Consider the following 19,416-nt stretch of genomic DNA (forward strand, 5'->3'; position numbering starts at 1 on the left):
ACCAGGGTTCCTAAACATATTCAAAATATATGAGACAAAACCTCACCACCCTCGCTTCAACTACTTCTTTGTAGACTGGTTTGTTTGTTATCCTGGCAGTCCATGGTACTTTCAATATTCTTCATCAATGCCATAATATAAATGCATCACTTCTTTTCTGGATTAACTTCCTTATAAGCTGCCCAGCTTTATGATGCACCAAAAATATCATGGCTTTCATCGGGTAGTCAATGCCGACTCCTAGCAATCCTATACAACAGGGTAGACTGCCCCCATGAGTTTCCAAGACTAACTCTTTTTTTTTAAATCATTTTATTGGGAGCTCATACAACTTTATCACAATCCATACATATATCCATTGTGTCATGCACATTTGTACATTTGTTGCCATCATCATTCTCAAACATTTGCTTTCTACTTGAGCACGTGGTATCAGCTCCTCATTTTTACCCCTTTCTCACGAATCCTTGATAATTTATAAATTATTATTATTATGTCACGTCTTACACTGTCTGACATCCAAGACTAACTCTTACTGGAGTATAAAGTGCCATCTTTCTCCCAAGGTGCTGGCTAATGGTTTGAACTTATGACCTTGTGGTTAGTGGCCCATTGAGTAACCACAACACAAGGGCTCCAGGCACACTCTACTCCTCAAATATATTGGCTCTATTAAAAATGTTAAAAATCTTTTGCAGCAGATTTGCTCAGTGAAATGCACTTTTTGACCTCTCAACTGCTACTTTCATCGGCCTTGATTATGTCTTCAAGTAAAATAAAATCCATGACAACTTTAATCTTTTCTTCATTTATGATGAATTAGTAAATGGTTCAACTGGTAGGTGTGCTGTTTTGGTTTGCTTCTCTCTGTGGAGGTGTGATCTGCATTGCAAGCTGTAGTGTCTTTGATCTTCCTCAGTGAGTGCATCCTCTTCCCTTTCAATGAGCAAGGTTGTGTCATCTGCATGTCTTAGGTTGTTAACAGGCCTTCCTCCTATCCTGATACCATATTCAACTTTCTTGGATTGCTTGCTTAGCAAAGGATTGAATAAGTGTGATGAAAGAAAACAACTTCGATGCGCATATTTCCTAATTGAAAACCGTTCAGCATCTCCTTGTCCCATTTGAGTGACTGCTTCTTCTTGATTTAGTCACACGTTCTGCATGTGCACAGTGAGTGTTCTTCAGGATGTTATCCATCATTTCCTAGGATACACACAATTGAATGTCTTTTTGTAGTCAATAAGACACACATAAACATATTTCTACATCAGGCAATGTTCTACTGCTATTCATATGGTTTTCAGGGGCTAATCCTTCAGAAGTTAACTGTCTAGTGTTTATCTTAGTGCCACTGAAAACTGTCCAGCATTGGTGGCCCTCCTGGCATATATAAAACACTGGTAGCCTAGCTTCAAGCATCATAGCAACACACAAACCACCACAATACAACACACTCACAGATGAGTGGTGGAACTGGGTTGTTAGTTAATTAAGAATTTCTCTGAACAAAGTCATTTGTTACACTTAGCCATTCCCTCAATAAAATTATCTATGAAGTTACATGTGGGATGTGCTAATTCATTTGCTAATATATATTAGAATGATCTTAGGATATGTACTTGTCATCCACGTAGTATTTAAGCTCACTCAATTTACCACAAGTGTGTATTTTTCACACTGTGGAAAATGCTGGTCTAGATGTTTATGGTAAGAGTCCAAATGTCAGCATATGTAGTCGGCTAGTTATTGACTGTGTGACCTTGGGGAAATGGCTTAATCCATTTGCACCTGAGTATCCTTATTTATGGAGCCAGTTAAACATCAGAGGCATACTATTGGCATATGATGTATAATAAGTTGCAATAGAGGCAATACTCAAGAAATACTATTTCATTAGTCTTCATAGGCTATTTTAAAGTTCCCCAGTGAGATGTTACATGAACCAGGCCCAAGAATTTCTGTCGTGGTAGTGGTGTCTGATGCCCCCTAACTTCTTGAGAGAGCGAGTTCAGCAGCAGCATTAGGCTGATTCTTATGAGGTAGAAGTCAGGCATACCAATGTTCTTGACCCTTTTACCAATTCTGAAGGCAGCCATCCCTCCCATGGCATGATCTACTCTTCTCCGGGGTTCAATAATGGTTGCGATGGCCACACAGAACTCACTGGCGCTACTCATCCCCAGTCATGGGGTTTACTAGGGCAGTGAAAGGTGACACTTTAGGAATCAGGGAGACTCAGAATGCAGTTCTTAAACTAGGACAGGTTCTTCTCAGCTATGCCCACAGGTGGGCTTCTTCCTGCTCTCTGACCTAGGCCCTCACCCCCTCCAACTCTCATGACATAGCCCTTTCACTCCACCTACACATGCGCAAAGACACCCCCCTCCACCGGCAAGTCTCCTTCCTGAAAGTGCTCAGCTCTCTCACTCCATGGGCCCAGAAGCCCACTCTTCTGTCTCCTGCTGTTCTCCTGGGACTTCCACTGCCGTTTCTCTGCCACTTCTCCTTGTCTAATGCGGTCTCCAGATTCACAGCTCTCTCTGTGTGTCTGAGACCAGGTGCCTTCCAATGCACGAACTTGAGGTCTAAAGGACACAGCCCACTCTTGGTTCTTCTTTCTTAATGGTTGTACAATCCCTTCTCTACTTCAGGTTTAGCTCTTTAAGCTTTCAAAGATGGCAAATGACCAATCACCTTATGAAAAAGGTCAAAATCAAGCTCACTGCCATTGAGTCAGTTTAACTCCTATCAACCTTACAGGATGGGATAGAACTGGCCAGTGAGTTTCCAAGACTATAACTCTTTATAGAAGTAAATGCCTCGCCCTTCTCTCAAGGAGTAGCTGGTGGTCTCAAACTGCTTACCTTGTGATTAGCAGCCTAATTTGTGACCACTCTGCCCCCGGGGCTCCTCAGTCCCCTCATTAGGGTCCCTTTACTTTATGGGCACTGTTCCACCCCAGCAAGTATGCCATGCACCTCTTCTTTCCTTTTTTGCACTATTAGCAGCTTCCCACCCCCACAGCACCTTTGTTTCTTCTTCTCACCTAACCACACGATAGGAGCTACAAGGCTATGGCAAGGAGAGTCATATTAAGTGACTCAATGCACCTGAGAGCTCAGACCAGAGCTAGCCAGTAAACCGTATCCAAATGTGATCCCATGACCAGAGAAGTATCGTGAGGACAAAGCCCAAATAGCAAGTCCGAAGGCAGGAGGGGGGGCCCAAACCTAAGGACAAAATAAAGAATCCAAAAGGAACTAGTGAGGAAGAGGAAACAGTGATCATTGCTGTACACAGGCCATGGGGATGGCCAGGCTAGTCTCTGGCTGGGCTGAGCTTACCTACAAGGTCTACAGTGGCACTATTCCCCCTGTGTATTCCCCTATGGTATCAGAAGAGTTTAAAAATAAAACTGCCATCAGGTCAATCAATTCTGATTCATAGTCCCCTGATACATGGTTTCTAAGAATGTCCATCTTTATGGGAGCAGACAGCTTCATCTTTCTCCTATGGAGCAGCTGGTAGATATGAACCACAGACCTTACAGTTATCAGCCCAAAGCCTAACCCACTGTGCCACCAGGCCTCCTTTAAAAGGGTTAAATGCATGTAAAAATGTACCCAGCAAAAGGCCTATGCTCTTAAGTGTCGCTGGGTTCAGGTACTGGCAAAGTGCATGCTGTGATACCACTGCACTGTCCTCTTATTGCCTCAGCGCTCTCTCTGAACTTCAGGGCAAGGCCATTCAAAACCTCTTCAGTGATAAGTTGTGTGCTTTGAAAAGAGAACATCCTATAAGGCTTTCTACTCTCACAAAGAGTTAAGGTCTCGGACACCCACATGGCCAGTTCTGCTCTGTCCTACAGGGTCTCTCTGAGGCAAAATCAGTTCCAGGGCAGTGAGTGTGGGGTTTATCATCCTAAGCTGGAAAAGTCATGCTCCATGCTAGTCAGTCTATACCCTGGGGTCCGTGTTTACAGTGCCTTTCAGGAAAAGCTTCCAGGAAAACGTGGTTTTACTGTTCATGCTGGCTGACATCCCCACCACTTTCACACTGCCCTCAGTCTCCTTCACATTGAATGTCCCTGAGTTAGTTAATTGTGCCAACCTGGCTGATAATCACATGTGGGGCTAATTGAAAGGCAGAGGGATAAATGGGTGGTGAACTTCGCCTTTCTAGTTCTCGGGTCTCTTGCTTTGTGATGGTAGCACCAGGGTGCAGCTGCCTTAACAGTTTCCTGCTTCAGCTTGCAAGATTGACTTCCTACAAGACATCCCCAAGAAGAAGCCACATAGACCTATCCCGATGCAGCCCTGGGTGCTGGAGCAGCCATGTGGAGACCCCTGCTAGTGCTGAGATGCTTATTCGTTCACTGACTCAGCTTTCCTCCTGCAGTCGGCATCATTGCCTCTGTTTTGTGAGGTGGAGGACTTTGTGGACTGGTGTTGGGTTCATGGGTTAATGTTGGACTTGTGGGCTTGGGCAGCATTGGGTTGGGATGTTTTCATGATGCACATTTTCTTTACATAAAAGTCTCTTCTACATGAGGTGCTGTGGATTTGTTTCTCTAAAGTACCAAGACTAATACAATCCCGATCCATACGAAGTTCTGTCCTTTTTCTCCTCCGCTTCCTCTTCCACCCATTTCATTCTCTTCCTTCTTCCTTTTCCTCCATATATAATTGAGCGAGATATCCAGATGAGCCATTCTCTGGTGTGTGCTAAGAGCGAGGAAGCCCAGATTCTATTTCCTATAATCCATTCTGAGAAGCACTTAAATCTCTTCAACCCATTTAGGCTCTCAGTGCCTTGCGTTCCAACTTGGAAGAAGCTTAACCCCTGTCCCCTATCCCAGGGATACAGAGTTATTCAATGAGGAACATCAAAGCTGGAGCCATACACCGAGGCCCTAGGGTAGAAAGGGGCTGTGTGCTAAAAGGAGACACATGTTCCTTTCGTGCAACAGCAGAGATGGTGCTATTTATCTGCTTATTGTTTACATGAATGCTGAGTAGCATCTTTCAGCCCAGCGGTTTGTTTTAGCCTCTGCACCAGAGCTGTGCCTCTAGGAGATATGTGAACAAGGTTTTGCTTGGTACCTGACATTTTGACCCTTGTACTTTAGAGCTCTCTGTGCTTGCTCAGTCACTGGACTGTACCTAGGCGGTGCCATCCAAATGTCAGTCTTTTGGAGGCTGGCTTCGAGGACAACCACAAGGAGAAGAGGCTGAGCAGGAAACTGGTCAGGTCAATCAGGAGGTGAGCAGCATCTGTGATGACGGCCAGACTCCCAGCGATGTGTCCGCCTGGGGGATACAGACAGTTACTCAAGGTGACGGCTCCCAAAACTTGAGAATAGAACAGGATTCTAACATCCGTTAAGCCACCTTTCTTTCCAACTAGACAAGTAAAGCAACTGAGACCAGACAGTGTGTAGGATTCAAACTTGGAGACGCCTCGAGGGGAAGATCATTCTTGGTAGAGCAAAGGCCCGGCTGTTGGGAAAGGGGAGTCACATTTAGGAACGATCAGCTGGGCCGGACAACGGGGAAGCATAAAAGAGGACTGGAGAGAGATGACGATGGGAAGACCTAGGTCATCTTCAATGGGTCTCACACTCCAGGCTCAGTGCCTAGACTTCTGGCTCTAAGTCCAAGGTCACAATCTAGCCCAGACACATTTTTAGTGGACTTGTCGTCTCACCATCATTGTTGCCACTTCTGTTTGTTTGACTAATGTTCGTTATCCACCCAAACCCTCAAGCTCTGACTCTGAGGTCGCTGCCATAGACAGGGGAAATCACACGGGAGCATGGGCTTAGTGCGTGAACAACAATCCAGGCTAGGGAGAGCTAGCTAGCCTGGCTCTTCTCTCCCTGTGGCACGCTCTCCCTAGGAGTCCCTAATTCTCCTTTGGGAAAAGGCTTCCAGTCTTCCTATGGTTTGAACTATATCTGCCCCAGCATGAATGTCCTAATTGCTCGCCCCAAGTCCTGTGGTTGCAATCCCACTTGAGAAGAGGATTTTCTTTGTTAGGTTAATGAGCCCAGGTCTGTGTGAGGTATGTTTTAAGGCAGCCCAAAGGAGAAGAAAGGGAGTTCAGATGGGAAAGGCTGATACGACACAGAGATTACCAAGGCACTGGGGAAGATGAGACAAGCCGTACTGGAGGCACATTTTCTCTCAGAGCAGACAGAGAGATGGGGGAAAGAGGAGGCCTTCCACTACTATAGTGAGTATCAGTCTTAGAAACTCACAGGGGCAGTTCTACCCCGACCTGCGGGGGGCGCGATGAGTCAGAATTGGCTCAATGGCCATGCGTTGGTTTTGGTGGAGAGAGAAAGATCTTCCCATAAAGCTAGTACCCTGTATTCAGATCCCTAGTGGGTTAAGCACTCAATGGCTAACCCAACAATGGGCACTTTGAAGCCACCCAGCAGTTCAAAGACAAAGACCCATTGGCTGGCTTCCGGAAGGTTTTCAGTCCAGGAAGCTCTGATCTTTCCCATCGGCTCAATCAACTTCAGGACACCTAACAATAACAAAATCAGTCTCCTCAAGGGTGAGCAAATGCTCTTTAGAGCCACCATTGTGCCTGTCCGTTTGTGCCGCACCGCATGACTACGCCAGGCCTTTCAAAAAGGACCCTGGCCATGTCCTTCTGGCAGCAGGTTGTTGGAGAGCAATAACCTTTATTGCTCTGACTACAGCTTCTCTGGCAAAGAGCTTTTGCTGACTGATTAGTGCCCCCAGCAGCTGTTTATTGCCTTGGGTGCTACCAAGCAACGGGCACTGTCAGTCATCAGCTTCTCCATCAGCAGGCTCACCTTGTCTCACCTAATGATTTTTTAAAATTACAGATATGGCTCATAATTGCAATCATGCCCACAGACTGCTGGCTCTGGCTGTAGTTAATAACGGGTTTGTCAAAGTTTAATGGTCTGAAGCAAAGCAGTCTTCAAGCTTTTTACTGTGCTGTCAGGGCAGAAGTCAGAATGATTCATTAGCCAAAAAGCAACATTTTGCTAACAAATCAGCTGTCCTCCCAATTATCCTCTAATGTTGCTCTATCTGCCAAACGTGGGCCCGATAATAAAGCTGTGTTAATAATGCATTATTCCTCACCCTGAGAATGACTGCATGCAGACAAGCAGTGTGCCCCAATCTCCTCTGTGAGTGATGATGATGATTCCACAGTGCGAGGCCAAAAACGTGGCCTACGTCAAGGAAACACAGTCTTACCGGGCTTTGTTCAACAGGCTCAACTGAGTCAGGAGACAACAGCGAAAGAAAAAGGGCTTTCTTTGGAAAGAGCACGTCCATCTGGGAGACGTGGAAGCGAGAACCATTCTGCAGCCATCGGAGCTACTTAGAAGAACAATCCAGAAAAGAGTGGTCTGTCAAGCTGAGTCCTAGGAAGCAAACTGTTGGCAAGAGGCAGTTTGCAACTGATTTTGCATTTGCTTCTGAAAGCATGGGGTATTATTGACAACTAATGCAATCATCCAGCCAGTATTGATAGAGCTCTGACTGTGTTTAGTGCCAAGGAGAAGATACACAAAAATAAACAAATCCCTCCCTTCACTGCCTGAAGTTCATTATAGTGAAGGTATGTGTAGTGGGCTACAGTCTCCAAGAGCCATACTTGCTGGAAATATTGAAGAGCTTTTTACAGAACAGAGGCAGAGATGAGCATGAAGAAAAGGGTTGTGCAGGAAAACAGAAGTCTCTGGCAGTTAAATTTTATGGCAATGTGAACTTTTCTGAAAATATAAGGAGAGTCCAACCTGTCAATCGTAGGCCAGACCCTGGAGTTGTGGCCTTCTTTTAAGAAAGGTGGAAACCTCTCCTCTCTCCCTCTCTCTCTCTCTCCCCCTCTCTCTCTCTCTCCCTCGCTGCCTCCTGAAACTCTGACTGCCTCCAGGGATGGCCCCATATGGGCTGCCTGACTCTGAGAGCTATTGGTCGCATTCCATTTTTCCACCAACCTTGGATCCCTGTGACTCTGCCCCCACCAGCCTGTGATCTTTCTGCTTCCTGCATCACCAGCCCACAGCTACGTGAGTCTGAAGAGGCCCTTGGCCTGCAGCAGACTTCTGGAGTTAAATTGGACTGGGCTAGGATGCCTTCTATTGCTCTAAGAATCCGTATTGCTGCAAAGCTTTTTTTACTTAGGCATATCTGAATGTCACTGGATTTGTTTCACTAGACAACCCAACCGAACACAAAGTCTAGGAGCAAAAATGCACAAAATGAAATAAATCCACTTAGCAATAGAGCCTGTGGTTCTTTCACCATCTAACCATATCTTTCTCTAAGAGAGAGGTCTTAAGACTTTTTCTTCTCTAAGATAGCTATCCTTTTCGCTAGCCTGCTTCTCTGGGCTTTGTAGTCTAGTCTTGTCATCTAGTATTTCTTACATCATTACTTCACTCTGAAGAGTCTGCTTCTGATACTTCTCCCTGGACACTCTCATTTTGCCTACTAATGACCATACTTGAGCTTAGTTTTCTATGCTGTCATTAAATTATGGTGCTGGCCAAGAATATTGATGGACTGCCAAAGGAACAAACAAATCTCTATTGGAAGACGTGTAGCCAAAATGCCCTGACAAGCACTACTTTATGTTATCAGGAGAGACCGGTCCCAAGAGAAGGACATCGTGCTTGGTGAAGTAGAGGGAGAGCAAAAGAGAGGACGGCCCTTCACAAGCTGGATTAATACAGTGGCTGCCATGATGGGCTCACACACAAGGATCATTGTGAGAATGGAGCAAGACCAAGCAGTGTTTCCTTCTGGGTCTATAAGGTCGCTCTGAGTCAGAACCTACTTAATGGCCCTGAACAGCTAGCTGCCTCTTTTGAAACAGAGATGCCTGTGGATGTCTGCACTGTAACGCCTCTTCAGGGTCTTTCCACAATTACAAATATCCACAAGCATTTCACTAGGTTCAAAGGTCCTTGAACAAGGGGCACATGGATGCTTTCACCCTTCATTACTTCCTCCGTACTCTGTACCGTATGGCCAGTTCTCTCTCTAAGCGAGGCTCTCTGGCTGGCCTCTTCTCAGTTCACCTCCATTACAGCTCTAGGCCCAAAGGATGAATCCAGACTGCCTAACTGAGTCTCTAAGTCTTTCTTGAGCACCCCGTACCATTGTCATGTTAATGCTCCCCCACACCAACCACACACACATCACTGCTTTAGCTGTTGGTGATGTTGTTAGGTGATTTCAAGTCAACTCCAACCATAGTGACCCTGTGTACAACAAGCATTATAACATATACATTTACATTAATTAGGTAAGTCTGTCTCTGGAAGAAGGGTAGGAGCACAGATCAATAAAACTCTCTAGGACTAAATTCTATTACTTTTAATTACCTGATAAACAATAAGAGAAAGACTTAAACAAATTCAATGGGAAAAGAATTATTATTCTATAAATGATGCTGAAAGTTTTGTTACCTGTTTAGGAAAAAAAATTTTTTTAATACTTAGAGCATATATCTGATTCCAGATTAGTTTAAACATGAAATGCAAAGAAAATTTATCTGTATGTATCTGTTCACTAAGTGGGGGAAGGATTACTGAGCATTAATGTGGTAAAAGTAGTAAAATAATTGAAAAAGTTGATATAATTACCTTTATATAATGTCAAACTTCTCTTAGTCAACCAAAATATTAAAATGCAAACAACAAACTGGAAAAGTATGGATAACAATTATGACCAAGGTTTGACATGTGAAGGAACTCACAGAAATCAGTCTAGAGAATTTACAAAGCTCTCTAAAGTAATTGGCAATAGACATAAAAGGGCAAAGAAATATACAGATCACTACAAAGCATACAGAGAATATTCTATCAATAACTATTAAGTAGATAAAATGGATCATTTTTGCCTTTATAATAGCAATGATTCTGAAAGTTGTTCTCATGCAGAACTGACAGAAGCTTTCAAACTTCCTTAGCCTTTTGGCAATATGCATGCAAAATTTAAATATTTATGTCTTCTAACCAATTATTTTCTCTTTTAGGGATCTGTTGGAAGGGAATGGCTGAAAAGGCAGGCAGAGTTTTATTCAAGGGTTTTCATTGTATCATCGTCTGTCAACAGAAAAAACGCTCCCTAAATTTCTAACAATGCAGAACTGGGGATGTTAATCACAGCAGGCTGACTTTAGAGTATTGTTCAAGTCTTAGAAATGAGTTGGATGGCATGGTCCACAGCATCCAGTAAAGAAGGCTGTGAAATATGAATAGAAACTATTCCCTATGTACCGAGAGGTTATCACTTAAATGTGAGATAGTGATGGCGTTTGTTGTGTTTCCTTCTATTGTCCAAGTTGTCGGCAATGACCTATTTTCACTTGACAATTACAGAAAGCACAGCAGGCTTCTTTTCAAAGAAGCACCCAGGTGACCCTCTAGTACTGCTGCAGGGGTTGTTTGTTTGTTTAATCAGAGAAGACTTTTGAAGCAGTACGCACCCACGACTTCTGCAATCATGAAAACGAAGCAGATTGCTGAAGCAGCACTGAGTTTCCACTTGGCTCGGACTTGTTCCTTGGCCCTGTTCTCAGCGGCCTTGCAGTGGTTGTGGCAGTGATGAAAGGTTCCTGTCTCCGGTTCCTCCGGCTTCTCTCCGAGACATTGATCTTTATTCTGGGGCTTCTGTCGCAGTTCCACCCTGTGGGGGAGTTTGACAGAAGCAAGAATGAGCATGGTTGCAAGCAAGCACCTCGTTGAGAGCCCGTCCATCCCTGGGACACTGTCAGGGCATTTACTCCCTACCTAAGAAGTTATCATTCACAGTTCCCTTCCACAGGCAGGGAATGTCCTTTTGAATTCTCAACTGCAGAGAATTTAATTCCCCCAGGTGATGAAGAGATGTCGAAGGCGTAGGAGGAAGAGAGCAGGTCAGCTTTGAGGTATGTCTTTCCTAGTTACCAGCTGGCGGGACTGAGACAGCAAAGAAAGGCGTGGTTGACTGTTAGCTGCCAGAGTTGCTGTCCCCTTTCCCCCACACGCTCACTCCTTGACAGCAACCCAATGCGCAGCACAATGGAATCAAGTGGTCCAAGGGTTGCCGGCCACAGAATTGTGATCCCTTGGGCTTCATTGGCGGATTTCAGAAGCAGATCACTAGGCCTCTCTTTACAGTCGGTCTTAGTCTGGAAGTACCGCTAAAACCATCCAGCCCTATAGTATAAAATGCATTGATGGAAATTGAATGCAGGTCTCCTCCATGCGAGGCAAAAATCCCAGCATGAAACCACCATGGCCCATTGGAAAGGGAAAACACACAACACTCTCCCGCCCCCCATGGCAACATCATTAATAGATGACAGCACTTTTTGCTGCTGAGTCCCTAAGAACCCCAGACCTTACTAACAATCTCTACCAGCCATCAAGTCAGCTCTAACTCAATGAGACACTGCCCAGTCCTGCCACAGCCTTGCAATTATTGTTATGCTTGACACCATTGTTGGACTCACTCTGTCAATCCTTCCTGCATGGAGGTCTACCTATGGTTTGCTCACCCTCCAGCTGACCCCGTGTGATGTCCTTGCCCTGGGACTGATCCCACCAGACAGCATGACCAAAGCACGAGAGGGAAAGTCTCACCATCCCTGTTTCTAAGGAGCATTCCGGCTGCACTTCTTTCAAGAGAGATTTGCTTGTTCTTCTGGGAATGTTTTGCCAGCATTATGTCATTTCCCCTCCTGTTGTCCTTATTCCATGTCCAGTTTGCACGTGCACGGGATATGATTGAAAATACCGAGGCCTGAGTCAGCATACCTCAGTCTTCAAAAGTTTGACTACAACGTTTGGTTTTGATGGATCAGGATACAGACCTCTCTGTATTCCGATTAGAGTTTGTGAAGCTTTCTGGGTTTGTAAGGTAGTGTTTTCATTGACGTGGGGAGGATTTCAGCCATGAGTGCTTTGAATGGTTTTATGCTTCTTTCTCTCTTTTCTTACCTTCTCATGTTCCCACTACATACGTATCCATGGACTCAATGGCACACTCCATGTCCCGGGGCTTAGTTCCCTTCTCTGTTCTGTTCCCTCCTTTCTTTAGATGACCTGATCTCCATTAAACTCTTCTCAAGATTGCTGCTTCTTTCTCCTGTCAGCTCAAATCTACTGTTGAACTCATCGAGTGACTTCTCCATTTTTGTTATTTTGCTTTTCCACTTCAGAATTTTTATTTCTAAGTTCTAAACTATATAAATGATATCCTTTTTAAGTGATAATGTTTGGATCTTTGATGATATTTTCTATCTGATGAGACATTATACCTCATCGCCCTCACTGAATGCTGTAAACAAGACTTCCCTCTCAGTTCTCTGAACACATGTACAATAGCTACCTTGAAGTATTTTTCTGCTGTGTCTGACATCTCTATGACCTGCACTTTTTACTTTGTCTGGATCACATTTTCCTGTTTCTAGGAAGGCTAGTTCGCAGAGAACGGGGCATCTGAAATAGTGCAGGGCAGTCGTTTTGGATGCTTGGCCCTCCCAGGTCTTATGTTTGGTGCCTTTGATTTTCACTTGTTTTCTAGTTTATTTGTTAAGAGACTCACCTGGACCATTACAGTGGAGTTCGTTTCCCCTGGTTCCCTCGATCATATGCAACCTCTCTTGTTCCTCAGCACATTTTGGGGTAGGTGCACAGGCTCTCTTGCCTTCCCTCTCTCCCTCCTTCCCCTCAGCAATGATGGTGGCTTGGGGTGAGTTCTCTTTGTCTTTCTCTTCCATCTCAATGGTAAGCATCTGGCTGTTCTCATTGTATCGGTATCAGAAGCAACTCTTATCCTCCACGTATTTCTTGCTGATTTCTTTATTGTTTTCAACAATTTCTTGAGCCATAAATTGCTCCACAATCTGTTCTAATTAAAGTTAGACCCATTACAAGGGGATTCATTGAGGCTGGTCTTTGCAGCTTGCTCCAGATCCAAGAAGGCTCACCTTACCCTTATCTTTCCCTCCTTTTCTCTTTTAAACTTCTAGCTGGTCCACCATTTCATATGTTGCTATCATAGACAAACCAGTCTCCTCTCAATTGCTCAGCACCAAAATCTTTATTGTTTTTAACAGTGTCCTTAACTCAAAACCCCTCAAGCTTTCTTCTAAATGAGTTTCTTTCTGGTCTACCCAATAAATTTCTGGTTAGTGTGTCATCAATTTATGAAGGGTGAGTAACAATTCTCTGTCCCCATGGCCTTTTTCCCTGCCTGGGCAGAAACTCTGTGCCATTGCACCAAGCAAGGCTTGGGAAAACAGCAGTGGCCCACTTCTCTGGTATAACACACGCTCTCTAAGCAGAGGGTGCTGGGCAGGAAAAATAGCCCTTGGTCTTCTTGGCTGGTACAGAACTTCTGGCATAGAATTTCGGCCCTGAAAATATGCAGGGGCCCTTGGACCGTACTGTAGAGACTCTGCCCTAAGCATGACTGTTGAGTACTTGAAGGGTACATTCTCCTTCTGAGCCACGTCTGCATGAAATTGACATTCTGCAACACAGAGCGAGGAGGGTAAGAGATCACTGCAGGCTGTCCCTCTCAAGGTGAAGGCATAGCCATTGACTGAGCCGGCTGTCCGGTTGGCTGTGCATGCTCAGAAGACAGTCACTGCCCTGGAGTCCATGCCGACTCAGCGTGACGCTATAGGACAGGGTAGAACTGCCCATGTGCATGTCTGAAACTGAAACTCCTTATGGGAATAGGAAGCCTGCGGTTTCTCCCACAGAGTAGCTGAGGGTTTCAAACCGGGGGGCCTTCATTTAGTAGCCCAATTCGTCATCACTACACCGCCAGAGCACCCCACTTAGGGAGTAGCTAATTTAGGGGGTTGTGGTTCAAATGCCACAACTCTCTTTTTACTGAAATTTAGTGTCAAATTTTGAAAAGCTCCATAATTTTTTAAAGTTCTTCATTTGTTCCTAAGACAATTCCAAGGATTTTAAAGTTTTTAATTAAAAAAAAACATTTTATTGGGGGCTCCTACAGCTCTTATCACAATCCATTCATCCCTTATGTCAAGCACATTTGTACATATGTTGCCATCATCGTTTTCAAAACACTTTCTGCTTGAGTCCTTGGTATCAGCTCCTCATGTTTTTCCCTCCCTCCCTCACAAACCCTTGATAATTTATAAATTATTATTTTTTTTATGTCTTGCAGTGACCAATGTCTCCCTTCACCCACTTTTCTGTTGTTCTTTCCCCTGGGTGGGTGGGTGTTTATATGTCAATCATTGTGATCAGATCTTCCTTTCCCCCTCCCCCCATCTTTCCCCTACCATCCTGATAACACTACTCTCATTATTGGTCCTGAGGGGTTTATCTGTCCTGGATGCCCTGTGTTGTGAGCTGTTATCTGTACCAGTGTACATGCTCTGGTTTAGCCGGATTTGTAAGGTAGAACTGGGGTCATGATAGGGGGGAATGAAAGTCGTATGTTTCATCAGTGCTTTTCTGCACCCTGACTGACTCATCTCCTCCCTGTGACCTTTCTATAAGGGGATGTCCAATTGTCTACAGATGGGCTTTGGGTCTCCACTCTGCCCCCTCCCTCATTCAGTTTGCTTTTAATACAATTTGTCCGCTAGGTGGTTGCTCTGCTCAAAGAGCACCACCCGGAGAGTCTTCCACTCCCGTATTGAAACTCTGACCGCTTCTCCCTACTTCTTCACTTTTCCAGCACTTTTCATAAACACAACTTAGAAAAAGGAGAAGCCAGCTCTTTTCCGTTCAGCTCGAAACAAACCATATGCAAGGTGCAAGTCACCATTACACAGGTGACTTTTTGCTGCCACAGAACTTCTTGCAAAGCAGGGGGAATCACAGGACCAAAATGAGGGACGAAAGCAAAGGAAACATAATGGTGATGTTCCCAACACCTACAGGGGCCAATAGAAGTACTTCCTGTGGTCCCTTGTGCTGAAGGATGATTTCCCAGGGTTCTTATCAGACCTATATGCACATGCCTTCACTAGGGGGAGTTTATGTTCCCATTTCTGGAATCCGAGTCTTGGGACATGTTTAATCTACTCAAATGTGGTTAAAAAAAATCATGTTTAGGCCTTCCACCGTAAGTGAAATGACCCCTGAAAGGCTTCCCGGCTATCCGCAAGGTAGGAAAAACACCATGGTAAGAACAACGGCCCCCAGCCAACAGCCAGTACAAAGAGTGGACCCATGAGTTGAGCGATCTTGAACTTTCCAGCCCAGGCCAACCTCCAACCAAATGCAAAACCTCATGAACCAACCCAGCTGACCTCACACGAAGCCCTGTCCAAACTTTGGCCCCATCCAGTTGTGAGTAATAAAATGATGGTTTCAGCTACTAAGTTTTTGGAGTAGTTTATACACAATATTAAATTAACCACTCCCTGGGTGACTTAGGTGACAAGATTTCTTGCAGATTGAATTTCTCAAATGGAGTCCCCGGGTGGGACAGACAGTTAAGTAGACACCGACTAGCTGCAGACCCGTGCTTCAAAGGCCCTCAGAAAGGTGATGGTCCGCTGCTAAAATGTCAGTCACGGAAGCCCGTGGAAGGCTCTGTTCTGCCTGGGCTGCAACTGCCACCCACAAAAGTAACGATGTAAATGGGAAGCCGGTGGGGAGGTGGTAAGAACGGCAACTGGTCTATACCACTCAGTCTGTTCTGAATCACAGTGGGCCTATCCGGCAGACTAGACTTGACCCAGAGTCTTCCAGACTATGTTCTTCACAGGAGCAGATGGTCAGGCCTGTTTTCACACACACACACACACACACACACACACACACATACACCACCCCACCATCACCACCAGGGATCCACTGGTGTTTGGCCTGCCAACATTCTGGTTAGCAACTAAGTGCTTAGGCATTGTGTCACTAGGGACCCTTAGATAAAAGGAGAGAAAGAAGGGGGAGAAAAAGCTGTGGATAGTTTCTATAAAATGAAAGAGCCCCTTCCAGAAGAAAAGCCTTGGTGGCCTGCATCTGTAGAGATTTACAGTCTTGGAACCCCTAGGGGGCAGTTCTACTTTGACCTGCAGGGCTGCTATGAGCTGAAACCAACTTGATGGCGGTGCCATTTCCAAGACTGGAAATCTTTACAGACACAGACCACCAAGGTTTTTCCTCGGAGAAGGAGCTCCTTCATTTTATAAATAACCCTTTTGGTTTGGTATCTATGAAATTGGGGGCAAATATCTGAGGAAAGAGGTCAGGGATGTAAGAGGCAGCATGGTGCAAATGCATACAGTGGGGAGGGGTGGGGAGGGGAAAGGAAGAGATGCTAAATGAACAAATAGAAGGTATAGATCCCGATCCCGATCCAGTCATAGTGAACCACCAGACCTTCAGAAAGGCCTTTCTTCCCACTGACGTTTCATTTTCTAACATTAACATGAGGGATTTGGATAAATAGTTTCTTCCAGACTTAACTTTTTTAAAAAGAAAAGTGAATTTGACAGTTTTTTATCAGCCCTATCAAAAAAACCATGTCTCTTAAGAAATGAATGATATTTGTGACTGGAAACAGCTTACTTCTATAGCAGCGTGCTCAAAGCACATTTTAATAATGAGGGAAAGACTGTTATTTCAGTAACTGGGGATTGTCCATTAATATTATCCACAGTATTAGCAATTTGTGATCTAAAATTTCTGCTTGACCTAATTTGGGATTTTTTAATGTTTACAATCTTGATAGATGGCACCTAAAAATATTTTCTAAGATAAATAATTCTTATAATGTGAGACAATAGATGTTCTAGGGCCTTGGTTATACACTTTTAAGGAAAATTACAAATATCCCAAGAAAAAAATCCCACTGTATGTCCTCAAATACTTGATGATACAAAACTAATGTTATTCTTTGGTCGTAAGAAACCAACAACAAACAATAACACACACACAAGTAGAGCTAAAGAGCAGGTAGCCTCTTACACAGAAGTAGAGCTCAAGAGCAGGTAGCCTCTTATCATATAAATTAATATCAGATTTTTATCTATTTGTACTGCGTGTGCCCCTTTCTGTTCCCACTTGGGAAGAACCACTTCGGCTCCTCCAACATGATCAAGCACTCACTCTTCCATGTGTATACTTTTACCTGCAATCCATCCAGTCTGCAGAACTGCCCTTTGTTCCACGTGGGGCCTTCTAACCCTACTCTCCCTCCGCTTTGCGTTCTCAACCTTGCTACCATTCTCTTGAGAAAAGCAACTCCCTGATGCTCAAAGTGCAGTGGGATTCCTATTCGGCTGTGGTTTTCTCACTGCCCACCCCAGCACCCTGCTCCCCGCTCCGTGGTTATCACATACTGTTTTTTCATGGACCCCAAGCTTCCGTGAAGCAGAGGTCTAGGACTTGGAAGAATTTCATCTGCATGATATATCCAGCACTTCACCCAACATGCGCCTAATCAATCATCATTAACTAAGTGCAAAATGAATCCATGTCTTAAATGTGTCCCTACTGGACATATGAAAGGAACTTGACGTTGCAGAACAGTCCAATCAGCTGTACTTATTACATGTGCGTACACTGACAACGTACTTTAGGATTAAGAAAACAGTAAGTAATTTTAAGATCGGTGTCACCACAATTTTGCCCCATTGTTGACAAACATATATATATATATATGTAACTAAATATCATTAATAAAATGTACTCTCTCCAAGGAGGGAATAACTGAGGAAGTAACAGGAAAACACATGAGCATATAGATATGTATTTTACCAAAGAGAAACCACAGATTTAATTTTGCATTCATAAATTGTTTCCTTTGTGCACACAGAATATTTAAGAAATCAAATCCACCATATAAAAACCTTGGCATTGTTCAGGCCCTGAATTTGACAAATCAGTCAGCACCTTATAAAATTTTACAAAACGTCCCCCAAGTTGCAAAGCACAAGTTTCCAATTCTGAAGCAATAGCAATAGGCACTTCTTGAATATTCAAAGTACAGAAACCGGTGAGGGAGAGAGAGATGTCCATTACCTGTCTAGTGGGAAGGCATACCTCTTGGTAGCTTTGTCAGTCACAAGATAAGTTCTTTCTAGAAACTCCATGGCGGTCAGGATCAGAACGTTTGATGTTTTAACTCTGCCCAGGTGGCAAGCCAAGCTGTACCCCGATTACTCACAGGCTTTCACAGAAAGAAAGAAAGAAAAAAGGCTTCCAGGATGCAAGATTACAAGCCTCGGTGGAGTATCACCTGGCTTCACGCTCTCACCCACACAGCCTGCTCTGCTGGGGAGATCTGTATGAAGTTGGTGTGAGGGTGGGTGCATGGGTGTGAGTCCGTGTTCCCATGCCCACTGTGCTTTCCATGAGGCACAGGAGCTCAACGTTTGTCTGTTGGTTGCTGACGCAGGGCTTTGGCCTTCAGAACACACCTGGCTACCCAGCAAACAGCTACCTGCTATGTACACTAATCTCTCTCTCTCTCTCCCAGGACCTAAAAGAATCCCTCCTGCGCTTGAGCTCTAAAATGACCTCTAAACAGCTGTCAGGGTTTACTTCTCCTCCCATAGGGCCATTTTCAGATTTCACTGCTGCAGGGGAGGACAGGGGTCATTAGTTACTGAAGTCTCTAATCTGAAGCGGCTCCTAGTTCGGCAGCTTTGAAGCCTTCTGGCAGGCAGGAGAAGGCCAGACTCTGCTTCTAACTCAATAACTGTCCTCCATCTCACAAGAACCAGACCGAGCCACCTGCTCCTTGGCCACGAGTCCCTAGTTCGGATAAAATGCTATCAGGCAAATCATAACTCTTGGGAATGGAGCCTGCACCCGTGCTCCTGAGAGATCACCCCCCAAACTCCCATGAGTTCATTGCAAAGCTGTTTCCTTTCCAAACAAACAAGACACTCGGGCCCAGTGGCATCAAATTGGACAAACGGCAAGCATTTGTGTGGGCACCAAAGAGTTCCCGAGTCCTAAGCAGGGACATGTGGGGGTGTGTGGACAGAGAAATGGCAGAAAATATCAAACCTAGTCCTCCTTTTCCTCCCTTCTCTGTTGCTCATTAAACTCACTAAATCCCCCTCGAGCCAGTTTATTGCTGTTGGGTGCCAGTGATCCTATGGGAGAGTGATCTTACATGTGAGAAGGTGACTGTCCCATGAGGTTGTCTTGATGGGGATGGATTGCTAAGTCTTTCTCCCACAGAGCAGCTGATGGGTTTGAGCCACTAACTCTTCAGTTAGCAGCTGAGTGTTTAACTATGCACCACTAAGACTCTTTAACTAAGTGTATGTCAAGATCATTTTGTCCCCAGAACCCTCCTGTGGCCCAGCATCATAGGAAAGTGCCCACCTTGCTAAACAAATACTGAAGCAATGATTGTCCCTTGGGGCTTGAAAAGCCTTGGAGTAAGCAATGAGGGGAGAATCACCTTTGACTGAGAG

The 19,416-nt window shown here is 44.7% G+C and overlaps 1 protein-coding gene across 1 annotated transcript in view; it reads right to left on the reverse strand.

Annotated features, from left to right (window-relative positions):
- SLC30A8 (solute carrier family 30 member 8) overlaps positions 1 to 18,078 on the reverse strand; it is a 46,354-nt gene extending 28,276 nt beyond the window's left edge. Inside the window, exons 1-3 of the mRNA XM_004697672.1 lie at positions 18,008 to 18,078; positions 10,492 to 10,691; positions 5,166 to 5,312 (exon numbers count right to left, since the gene is read on the reverse strand). Of these exons, the coding sequence (XP_004697729.1) occupies positions 5,166 to 5,312; positions 10,492 to 10,691; positions 18,008 to 18,078 (418 nt within the window). The remainder of the gene's footprint in view (positions 1 to 5,165; positions 5,313 to 10,491; positions 10,692 to 18,007) is intronic.
- Positions 18,079 to 19,416: the final 1,338 nt, after the last annotated feature.

Source organism: Echinops telfairi, unplaced genomic scaffold, assembly GCF_000313985.2.
Source record: "Echinops telfairi isolate 266 unplaced genomic scaffold, ASM31398v2 ScPeMD7_1;HRSCAF=3_0, whole genome shotgun sequence".
Lineage (NCBI taxonomy): Eukaryota > Metazoa > Chordata > Mammalia > Afrosoricida > Tenrecidae > Echinops > Echinops telfairi.